Source organism: Neophocaena asiaeorientalis, unplaced genomic scaffold, assembly GCF_003031525.2.
Source record: "Neophocaena asiaeorientalis asiaeorientalis breed wild unplaced genomic scaffold, Neophocaena_asiaeorientalis_V1.1 scaffold267, whole genome shotgun sequence".
In the NCBI taxonomy this organism is placed as follows: Eukaryota; Metazoa; Chordata; class Mammalia; order Artiodactyla; family Phocoenidae; genus Neophocaena; species Neophocaena asiaeorientalis.
Genome location: NW_020173204.1, coordinates 495,892 through 508,082, shown reverse-complemented (window position 1 = coordinate 508,082; position 12,191 = coordinate 495,892). Strand labels below are relative to the sequence as shown.

The 12,191-nt window shown below is 42.7% G+C and overlaps 1 protein-coding gene across 3 annotated transcripts in view; it reads left to right on the top strand.

Annotated features, from left to right (window-relative positions):
* Positions 1 to 3,287, top strand: part of ASB5 (ankyrin repeat and SOCS box containing 5) — an 86,674-nt gene extending 83,387 nt beyond the window's left edge. For all 3 annotated transcript variants that reach the window (XM_024744953.1, XM_024744954.1, XM_024744955.1), the window contains 2 exons: positions 744 to 935; positions 1,960 to 3,287. In XM_024744953.1, coding sequence (XP_024600721.1) covers positions 744 to 935; positions 1,960 to 2,087 — 320 coding nt within the window. In that variant the 3' untranslated portion in view covers positions 2,088 to 3,287. The remainder of the gene's footprint in view (positions 1 to 743; positions 936 to 1,959) is intronic.
* The last annotated feature ends 8,904 nt before the right edge of the window (positions 3,288 to 12,191 follow it).

Below are 12,191 nucleotides of genomic sequence, written 5' to 3'. Positions count from 1 at the left end.
TTATGTCCTGGAAATATTATTGTTTACAATATTAAACGGTATGTATTCATTGCACGTGATGACCCCCGTGTACCAGGGGCTTGCACTAAGATAAAACAACTATGTAATAGATAATTTAACATGTAAGAGCATTTTAATATAAGCATTTAAAAACTTGCTTTGCATGCAGAAATATAGTGTGCCTTTCCGTTTAAGAGGCTCAGTACCCTTATATATTTATTGAATTAAACTACATGAGTGAGAAGTAAGGGGAAAATCTATATACATTTTACCCAAAGAGCTCACCTATCTAGATTCATGAGTTTTCCAAGAAACCAAAGTGCTCTATTGCCTTAAAATAAATGAAAAGAATAAGAGCAATAAGCTCTGGAATAATCCTAAAAACTGTCCATTATGATGAAAAGGGATGAGTCAACCTAACTGTGCGCTCTTTGTAATACTAATTAATATGACTCCTTTGGGAACTGCTTAAAATTTAAAAACATTTTTTTTTATTATGAGATCTTTCAAGCACAGAGAAAAATGTTAGAGAATCTAACAAAAGTGTGCATTCTGCAACCAGCTGTATCACGTTTTAAGATAAAATATGCATGTTTATGTATATTATACATAAAGAAAGAACTCCTTGCAGAAAGAGTTGAGGCCCTCTTTGTGGCTGACGCACCTGCCTCGCCTTGGTGAGGTTAAGTGACTCATTTAACTAACTCTGTTTGTATCTACCATCATTCCTCATTTCCATGTAGGCGCTGACGTACAAAAAGGCAAATATTGGGATACCCCATTACACGCTGCTGCTCAACAGTCCTGTACAGAAATTGTAAACTTACTGCTAGAATTTGGAGCGGACGTCAATGCCAGAAACACAGAGCTTCTGAGACCTGTCGACGTAGCGACCTCTAGCAGTTTGGTGGAAAGATTACTGCTTCAGCATGAAGGTAAGAACAATCCATGTGGGCATTAAAAAAGTTTTGTTTGCCTGAAGTAGATGAAATTTAAAGACTTTTTTGTTGGCATGTAAAATAACAATGGGGGCTTCCCTGGTGGCGCAGTGGTTGAGAGTCCGCCTGCTGATGCAGGGGACACGGGTTCGTGCCCCGGTCCGGGAGGATCCCACATACCGCGGAGCGGCTGGGCCCGTGAGCCGTGGTCGCTGAGCCTGCGCGTCCGGAGCCTGTGCTCCGCAGCGGGAGAGGCCACAGCAGTGAGAGGCCCGCGTACCGCAAAAAAAATAAAAATTAAAAAAAAATAACAATGGCATAACATTTGGAATATTTTTTGAAAGAAGGTAATTTTTTGCCTTGGGTTCCACCTGTAAAGAAGGGATCATCTTGATTTCCTTTGTGCTCATCTTACCTAGATTCTGTGCTCGTTTGGTGAAGTTAAACATAGTGTTTCTTTTGACAATAAACAATATGTAATTCTGTTTAATATTTTAATAAATATTTGGAAACATGCCCCATTTTATAAGGGCATGCATTATCTATAACGTGTTATAGAAACGTAATCATGAAGTATTTTTGTTCTAAAACAGAAATTCTAAAGCCTGGTCCAGACACTGTAGTAAAACTTGCTTTGGCTTAAATAGTAAACCTAATCTGAGAAAAAAATAATTTTAAAAATTCCCCTTTTAGTGCATAACACTTCTTGGGGCTTTTGATTTATATCTCCTTCTAAAAGCAGAAATTTTTTTGAAGGTTTACATGCAACAATAATTTCATAAGCCTGAAGATTATAATGTTTTAAAGAACATGCATGGGCATAGACTATACCTCAATTATAATAAAGTCTTATAAATAAAAGCATTACAAGTGCTTATATAAATTTTCCTGGGATAATGGTCATATTCCCCTAGTTTACTGCAAAGCACTGTAGTTTTTTGGTGGTTTGATCTCATGTATGTTACAACATAGAAAACTCCATTTTGATTTTAATGAACAAATACTTTCATGTCTTTTGCAGCTACCCCAAGCTCTCTGTGCCAGCTTTGCAGACTCTGTATCAGAAACTACATTGGAAGACCAAGATTACACCTTATCCCACAGCTCCAGCTGCCAACATTATTGCAGAATTTCTTACAGTATCGATAAGGCAGTAAAATAATTCTAAATGTTTGAAAATCAAAAATTTCTATTTCATCTGCATAGTGTATATTTCATATTAAAATATGCTAAAGATAGGGGAAAGAGATATGAGAACACCCCGGAGAAGAAGTGAAATAGCAATTTTAGTTAAAGAGTACTAGTACATACTATTGTTTTTTGCATTTTTACTGTTTTTGAACTATAGTATGTTTAAAGTATCTATATATTACTAGCTATTCCCATATATCCCTTTGTTGATTTAGAAAAAAATGAGAAATTCACCATTTCATTTTTAGAATGAAACAGAAAAATGTGAACCCTTACTAAAAGTATTTGTATATTATATTTTTAAAGGTCTATATTTTTCAAATAATGTGTTAGCTTTTAAATCTTGGCCTCTGTAATTGACTATCTCTGTATTTTTTATATTAATATGAAATATGAGTATGGTTTCGAAAAGAGCAAGTTATATCCTTTTTGAAATAAAGTTGACTCTCATTCAGGAAACCCACCCTGTTAGATGTACACTTGTCATTATAATGATTAATTCTGTAAAGAAAGGATAAATTGCCCCTTCCCTGCAAAGATCCCACTGGTCACTTCACCGCTTTAAATGGACCTATTTCAGAAACTGGTAGGACTAAAATGGTCACTACTGCCCTCTCACCCTGAGAACTTTGGAACATTACACACCTGCTCAAACCATCTGAAGACCCTCTCCTTCTCAAGGGTGGCCTCTCAAGGTTTCCCTTCTGTGCTTTTACACGTATCACTCCAGCCTTCCCCCAGTTCAGAGACTGCTGATAGCTGGTGATACCTGGACCCAGGAAAATGAACTTCATATCTAGTTGATAAAGAGGCCCTGGGTCACACTTCAGGGATCAGGGCAGTCCAAGGCTATAGAAAATGGAAGACGAAAAATGCCTTAACTTGTGGGGTTTTCAAAGAAAGGGACAAGGGGGTATCACTTAGCAAATGTAGAAAACTCAGAAAATGTACGCTATCTGTGGACCTTCATTGTGGTGTTTCTAACCCTTCTTACACAAAGCAAGGGTTCTGCACAGACTGTACTGCAAGGGAATGCTGTACACCAGAAGGTATTAGTGTAGCGGTGTCCCCTGCAGGGGTTTATTCTCTTCTGCTTAACTGTACTTGAGTGCGATGTAAAACATAATTTAAAAAATTAAATAAAAAATTTTAAAAATCCTTTGTGCCTTCTTTGTAATTTAGACTATATTTGAGTTTATTATGGATTTAGAAATAAGATAATCAAGATACTTGTAATACTGTGTAAAGTAGAAGAAAATATTTTGATGAGTTTTATATAATAAATTTATCAAATTTTGATAAAATATTTTGACCACTATTTTGATGACCCAGGGGCCTAGTAACTTAGTTCTTGGCTGACTTTCAGAGACCCATGGGAAATAAACTATTATTGTATGTAACCCCAAAGTTACTAAGATTTGCCTTTTAAAAAAAATCATTTTAGATATTCAAAAGTAGAAATAAGGCTGTAGCATGTTTGTTTAAAAAATGTCTTCTATGTGGGTAGAGACTTTTAACTTAGTCTGTTTTACAAAATATCTCAGTTTAATAAATTTGTAATACCCTCAGAAGAATTTGCATTTAACTGTTGTTTTATTATAGAGTAACCCTATTAAGTATAATTATGTATTAAAACTGCTTTTATAAAACAGTTTTCTACTAGCATTTTCCCTGAGCTAGAGGTCATCTTGGAGTATAAGAGTAATGCAGGGCATCCCTCTTAATTGATCTTGTGCCAATAAGAGAAGTAAATATTAAAACAAAAATTGACACTTGAAACTTTTAGTATGCTGGTACCTTGTATCTTAGCTTGAGTACAATTGTCTTATCAAAGATGTGTTCTAATTTAAATATATCATATTTGTTAATATATTAAAGTGGGATGTTTATCCCTGGAATAAAGCACTTTTTTTCCCTCTTCTAATTAGTATTTGATTTTATAATGGAAGATAATGGGAGAATATGATTCAATTGCCCTAGTTTTGTTTACCACTGGTTTTCAAATCACTGTATCACAGGCAGTGAGAGTAGGATTGAAAATTATACCTTGAAGGTCCTCTAATCCAAATCTTATAATATATATGTCTGCAAAGGTGCAAGGATAACATTCCACAAAGACAAAGACAAAAAAAAAATACTACAGATCTTCCTATACTTAGTATGAGGTTACCTCCTGATCAACCCACCTTAAGTTGAAAATACCGTATGTGGAAAATGCATTTAATACACCTTCCCCACAGAACATCAGAGCTCAGCCTGGCCCACTTTAAACGTGCTCAGATCATATCTATTAGCCTACAGTTGAGCAAAATCGTCTAACACAAAGCCTATTTGACAGCACAGCATGGAATATCTCATGCAATTTATCGAATACTGAAAGTGAAAAGCACAGTGGTTGTCTGGGTCCAGAGTGGTTGTAAGCATACACCAGTTGTTTCCCTCCGTGATCGGGGGGCTGGCTGCCTGGGAGCTGAAGCTGCCCAGCACCAAGAGAAGATCAGACAGCATCTCCAAATTCAAAATTCGAATGCACATCGTTTTCACACGATGGTAAAGTCAAAAACTTGTTAGGTCGAGGACCGCCTGTATTTGATATGAGATTAAAGAAATATAGTGACATAAATACTGGAGTAAAGCACTGTTGAACACACTTATTTTGTAGGAAAATGTATTTAATTTCTATGATTGTTGTAACCACAGAGTATATTTGATGTTTCTGAGTCAGTAAACTGAAACACAGTGTAAAAGGATGGCCTCTTCTGAAAAGGTCTAAATGTATCCATCGTGTTTCCCTGGATGGCCCTGAACCCAGATGACTGGTTCTCCATTTACAAACAACTTAAAACAGTATCTTCTCCCTTGGGTTATTCCCACTTTTTCACTCTAATTTCTCTACTTTCCTATTCTTTATAATTGGTTTATTTTAAGGTTTGCCCTCTCTCTTAAAAACCTTAATAATCATTCTCAGTCTTTTCAGGAGGAAAACTTATTCAGAAAATTCAGGCCTTGCTACCTTTCCATCTGCTCTAGGATTTCAACAAAAAGGGGTGCACTCCAGAGAATATAAACGACCTAAATACATAAAACAAAACATCTCCTGGAATTGCTATGCTAAATGGAAACATTCACTCTGTGTCGTACAAGCACAAGTGATTAGGTCCGGTTGCTAGAAATAGGAGATTTTAGTGTTTCTGAGCCCAAACACGAACAGATCATGCTGGTAAATCATCCGCCAGACAATGAAGGTTCCCAAAGGCTCAAGGAAGGAAAGGCTGGGGTTCTGGGGGGCACAGGACTTGATATCAACCAGGAGAGGATCCGCTGGATGCAGGGGAGGAGAAGTGAGTCAGGGTGCTCACGGTCAGGACAGTTCCCACCACGGGAAGAATGTTTCCCTTCCGCAGGGCTCTGCAAAATCCAAGAGGAGGGGCTGCATCACCACTGGTCCCCTTTCCCAGAGGGCAGTGGCTGACCCACACAGGGCATGGGCGCGGGGCTCGGCCCCGGACGTGCCCTGCCCAGGCCCAGCGCTGCCCGGGACTGAGCGCGTGCTTCATTCTACCCCCGGGGCCCAGTATTAGGAGGACCCTGACCACAGACGGAAGCCACGCTCTCCGACAACAACCTGGCCAGTAATGGGCTTGATTTTTCCCAGCTGCCTCCGTCTTCTGTCTGATTTCAGAATCGCTTGAGACTTCAGGAGGAAGGGTGTTTTGGATCCCCTTTACAGTAGCTCACTCCTATGCCCTAGGCCCACACACCAGCCGCGGGGCTGACACATCTTACGGTCTGCTTTCTCTCGCTGCAGCAGCGTTCAGAACAGCACATGGCGAATCTGCAAAAACACGTGCGCGACCTAACTTCTGTTGCTTCCCGGGGTTCCCACCTTCACGAGCACATATGCCGCCCCCTCTTCCGTCTCTCTGGGCACACGTGTGTACAGAGCCAAGTTCAACGGCGCTCGCCCCCAGCCTCTGTCCTCAGGCCCGGGAGGCTGTTCCCTTTCACTCATTGTGTTATCTTCACAATGAGGCTTTCCAGAAGCCTCACTCTCTCCACAGCAGCGGACTTGCCTGCGCATCTATGCCTCGGCCTCTGCACCGCGGTTTGGCAGGTCTGAAATCAACCAGAACAGGGCCTGGCAGCCTCTACAGGAGGGACATTGGGCATCAGGTCATCATTGTCTTGACCAGCCGTCTCGTGCCTCGTAGGATGCTTCCCAGCATCTCTGGCCTCGACCCACTCAACGCCTGCCCGCGTGGGCCCCAAATGTGTCCAGACATTACCAAGTGTCCCTCTGAGAACCAGTGACATCGAGTAATCCCTCAGGGACCGAGCTCACTGAGCAGCCGTAATTCCTCTCACGGACAGATGCCTGAAGACACATGTGAGGACGGCGTGGGGTGCTGAGGATTTGGATTTGCAGCATCAGCAGAACGGGGACAACTCTATAGGCCAAGGACCCAAGGACAGAGCCCTCTAGGTGGGTGGCCTCAGGTCGCTGTGTAGTCTGCAGGCCTCTGGAGCCAGCAGACCTGCCCTGGAGTCTGGGACGACTTAACATTGAAAACTGCCCTGGTGTGGGAGCACCCCGTCAATGTGAGGGGCAGACGTCCTTCTAAATTCCCTCCATTGCCCAGAGGGTAAGATAAACGCACACACACACTTCTACACTTCCCGAGGATAAATGTTAATTCTCAGGGACAGGATAATTCAAACACATAAGGGAGAAAAAGAAGTATTTTCCTAACTATCTCATGTTTCTGAGGCATCCCTCTCAAAGCAAAGTCGGCATTTTACATTTTATGTTTCAAATTATTAGGAAGATCCGTATCTATTATGTACATGAAGGCATAAGGCCTTAGGTAAAAAATGACTCTTTGAAAGGAAGGACTCAACTTAATTCTCAGCCGCAGGGTCTCAGTCTGGGGGAATGGAAGGCAGTGATTTTGGACTTTGTTATGTTCTCCTTAGGGAAAAAAAAAAAGGAAGGTATTAAAAGGAACCTCGGGGCTTCCCTGGTGGCGCAGTGGTTGAGACTCTGCCTGCCGATGCAGGGGACATGGGTTCGTGCCCCCGGTCCGGGAAGATCCCACGTGCCGCGGAGCGGCTGGGCGCGTGAGCCATGGCCGCTGAGCCCGCGCGTCCGGAGCCTGTGTTCCGCAACGGGAGAGGCCACAGCAGTGAGAGGCCCGCGTACCGCAAAAATAAGTAAATAAAAATTTTTAAAAAAAGGAACCTCACAAGCTTTTTTCTTGATTTGTGTATGCAGAGGAAAGTTACATGGTCACCACAGCCATATATGCTAGTTTTAGTAACACTGAGTTGAGCTCTGCTCAGAGCCCTACACTCAGAGGGCCCCATGCTTGGCTTAATGGTGGTCTTGAAATGCTTAAGTTTTGAACAATGGGCCCATTTTTATTTTGCACTGTGCCCTGAGAATTATGTACCTGTTCCGATCCTGCTGTGACTCTAAATACACCAGTGAGTACCATCCATCTGGAGGGGATTCTTCCTCTTTGGGTAAGCCACATGGAGCTTTCTCAGGTAATTCCTTTGCCCCATTAAAAAAACTAGAGGGAGAACTTGAGGTCTCTTTTCAAATATCACCTCAATATGGACATAGTCTAAGTAGAAGGACGTGGCTCAGTAGGCGGCCTGAATGAACCTTCTGTCTGATTCCAGAATCAGGGAGACCTCCCCACCTCCCCCTGGGCAGAAGCAGGTGGGGGCAGGTTACGTCCATAACAGCACAGATGTCCCTGGTTGAGCAGAACACAGTAGGTGCTCACCCTCTGCATCCCCCCAACTCCAGCGTGGAAGAGAGGTGTGGTGTTGAAAAGTCAAAACCGAGGCCACAGTTTGAAAATGGCCCTAGACCAAGTACCCTTAGCCACTTAACTAAAACTTGAACTCTCCAGACTTGCCCAAATGCTGATGCTGACCTTAAATAAACTTTAAGCTTGCTCCCTGTCAGTGTGACCTTACAGCTTCCTAGCTAGTTGGCTACCTGTGAGTGAGCTTATACAATGAGGAGTGTAAGTTTCCAGTAACCAATCACAATAGAAAAGAGTGCACCGTCGCCCCATAGTATTTGTGGCGGATCTGGTTCCAGTCCCCCTGGAATGCCTGAGGATGCCAAAATCCCGGGATGCTCAAGTTCCTTATAAAAAATGGCGTGGTACTTGCTTATAACCTATGGACACCCTACTGTATACTTTAACTCATCTCTAGATTACTTATAATTCCTAACACCACGTAAATGCTATGTAAACAGGTGTTGGCAGGAGGTAAATTCAAGTTTTGCCTTTTGGAACTTTCTGGAATGATTTTTTCTAATATTTTCTATCTGAGATAGGTTAGATCCACAGATGTGGAACCCACGGGGCCAGAGGGCTGAATGTGCTCACACGTTTACACTTTATAAACTGTGCTGTAATTGCCGAAAGCCAGCTTCTAGGCACTTTCTGTGGGAAGTCTCCCTGTCCGACATTTGCTTCTCAATCAACAAAATACTCATATCAAGTAAAGCTCTTCTGAATTTTCTCATGTTGACATAGGTCAACAACAGTTACGGACTGCAAGGGCTGTTTGGCTTGCGCAAAAGTTGGCTGGGTCTTAGAGGATGACTGTGGATTAGTGAACTTGTTCAGGAGGTAACTTCAGTTGTAGCTGCTTTTCCATTTGAGGTATTGTAACTGAAAGCGGGGTCCGGCTGCTCGCTGCTCCAAAGCCAGTGAAGAGGCCAGGCTGGTGGAAAGTTTGCTTTATTTTGGGTGCCGGTAACCAGGGCGGGGAGGGGAGGGAGGACTCGTGTCCAAAGGCCAGCTCCCCCCAGTGGCAACCAGTGGGCAAGCGCTTTTATGGGCAGAGAGAGGGGGCTGCCTGCAGAAACAGCACAGGCAGCTCTGACGGTCATCTTGAAATTGGTCACTGGTGCTCTGACCAGCGTCATCTCGATAGTTTTAGGTACAGTTAATCTTCGGTTCCAGGGTTGGTTTGTTTCCATTTCTTGAGGCCAGTTCTCGGAATGCGGCAGCTTATGTCATGGCTACAGTCTGGTCACCACGTAGTTAACTTCCCCACCTGGTGTGGGTTTCGGTATCTGTAAGACAGCTCACAGGGCACGGCTCAGAATATGATCTATAGCCCTTGAGAAGGAACTAAAGGTCCTTCTTTATGCTTAATGACTAAACTAGTATTATTTGGTCTCCTTTGCCATTGTTTGCATTTTCTCACTTCTCTGATTAAACTTATTCTTTGGCTGTAGTTTTTCCACAGACAAAGGGCAGGCGGAGGACCTGGGGGACAAGGACCATAGGGTGCTTTTCTGTTTCAGTATCTTTACTGGAATAAATCGCCACAACCCCTAGCAGCTGTTATGCTGCTACAGATGTGCAAGGTGTTTTTCTCCTAACAGCCTGCAAGAACCACAGAAAGCCGCCTGCTTTTTTTGAGCAGGGCAATAGCGCACGTTCATCCTCCTGCCGCAGGTGAAATCAAGTTTCTGGCTCTCTGCCACGAGGTCAGCAGAGGCTTTTGAGTGACGTACCATCCCACAGAATACCCGGCTGGTCCACTCCATTCGTGATACCGTGGATCCAGTGAACGGGAGTAGCAGGTTCTTTAGCTGCCCTGGTAACATGTAGATGAGCTACTCCGAGTATGAAGCAATGTATGATTCAGCAGGAAAACAGAGTAACTCCACGAATTCAACAAGAATTTAAGATAAGGAAACGGTCAGACGGAACTAAGATGAGACCATCAAACGAACAGAGATAGACCCCTAGTGCTGGAGAGCAAAGGCAAGGAACAGGGGTCCTGAGAGTCTAGAACTTGAAGGCAAAGCCCTACAGACCTTTGACGGGGCAGCGTACAGCAGGTGCTGACGCTTAAGGGGCTCAGAGGGGCGGTCCTAGAGTAAAACCTGGGGTTTGGAGTTCTGAGCGCTTCTCAGTGGTCGCTGAAACCTGAGGGAGTACGCTGAAACCTGCTCTGGGAATGGAAAACAAAAAGCAAAAAAAACAAAACAAAACAAAAAAAACCCAACCTGGACGGTGGCACCAACTGCCCCTGCCCGCTGGAGCTTTGTTGCCATGGTAACCTTCATCCAAACAGCCCTTCTCCTTTCCTCTGGTCTCCTGGTTCCTCTCTAGTTCCCCCTAGTGGCAGGATTTAATACAACTCAGCAAAGGAGAAACTACAGTGCCGAGTTCCAGCTCCATGGGGCAGGACCTAGAAGGGTGTATTTGAAACAGAGACCTATTTGCTTCACAATTGGCACATTTGCTACAGGAAAAAATTCTAACTCCTCAGCAAGACTGTTCTCAGTCAAGCCCCAATCTATAGCCTTAACTTACCTCTCCAGCCATCATCACCGAAATCTTAGGGTAGCCCCACATGCCAAAGCCTAAACACTTTTCTGACCTTAATGGGTTATTTGTTATTCCTTAAAACTCATAAAAAACTATCATATCATAGATCATGTCTGCTTCTGCTCACACTAGTAACTCTGTGTGGAACTGTCCCCTCCCCTCTTCATTCCACAGATTTCCATGATCGTCTTAGAAATATCATTTAAACTCACTGAGCCCTATGTGTGTACGCTGTTCCAGGCTCTTCACTCGTTTAACTTAATTTAATCCTTCAACACAACCCTGTGAGGTATATCCTATTTATTTCCATCTTTTACAAATAAAAGTGGTTAAATAACTTGCCCAAAGTCACCTGCTGCTCCAAAGCCTCTCCCTTAACCAGTTCAAAATACCGCCTTATAAGATTCACATCAAAGGTCACCTCCTCTGAGAGGACTCCTACACTCCCTCAGGCCAAATTATTTGCTTCCTCCCTGATACTAATATATTTTTACCATGGCAGAGCTTTTCAGGGTGCGTGATCTTTTTTCAGGTATTTATATCTCTGTACCTTCTATAAATAATCTAGTGCACAGTTGCCCGATAGATCTTCCTGCAGTGATACTGCGGTATCTGTGTCGTACCGTGTGGTGGCCACAAGCCCCGTCTGGCTACTGAGCAGTTGAAACGTACACAGTGTTACTCACTTTATTTTACTGAAATTTATTTAAATTTAAATAGGAACAGCCACGTGGGGCTAGTGGCTACCATATTGAATCGTGAAGACCTAGTGCATAGCAAAGCACCGAATAATAATTCCTCAAAAAAAAAGTTCACCAAGTGAATGAATCATCCATGAAAGACACATTGGGCAAAGAAAAAACACTTGTATAGCTCCGTTTTTGTTTTTCTTTTTCACCACATACAGACTCACATTGGTTTACTTGATTAATAGACATGTCTATGAATACACATTCAACAAAATATTATATAGCTCCACTCTCAAGACCTATCCCATATTTTATCTTGCACAATAATATGTATTACGAACATTTTTTCTTTTACTGTAAGACTTTTTAAAGGATGTTAACAACTCTGCTGTGTAAATATTTAATTTATAATTGTCTGTCCCTGCTCTGCAATCCTTTTTTTTCCCCCCTCTGTACTGTTCACTGATAAATCCCAAGTGACTAGCTCAGGGTCTAGTAGGGACTCAATAAATATTTTTCGAATGAATGAATGAATCATGCCTACTGGGGCATCTTTGTGAAGTGTGAAAATCGAATTTACAAATCGCTTTCGAATATGTAATTTTTATGAACACGGCGTAATAATTAAGGAAATAGGTAGGTTAAATTTTGTAGCCATTAAGCATCTATTCATTTTAATTTGAAGATTTTTTTCATTGGCATTTTGGAACAAAACCCCATCGTTTCCAATTCCCAAACAAAAACTGTCTTTGTCCTCTGAAAGGTCCTCACAACCTCCTCCAAATGCTTGACTGAAACTAGGCCTTCGACGGGGCAGAAACCACGATATTCAAAATGTCCATTTCTAAGGGAGGGCCCTAATCGGTTATTCTTCACGCCAATTAAAACGGAGATTGAAAGCTCCGCCCAAGGCTTAAGCTCCCGGAACCGAGTCCTCAGCGAGGCCAGGGAAGCGCGTCCGCCAACCCGGAGCCGCAGGACCCCAAACTGGAGGACCA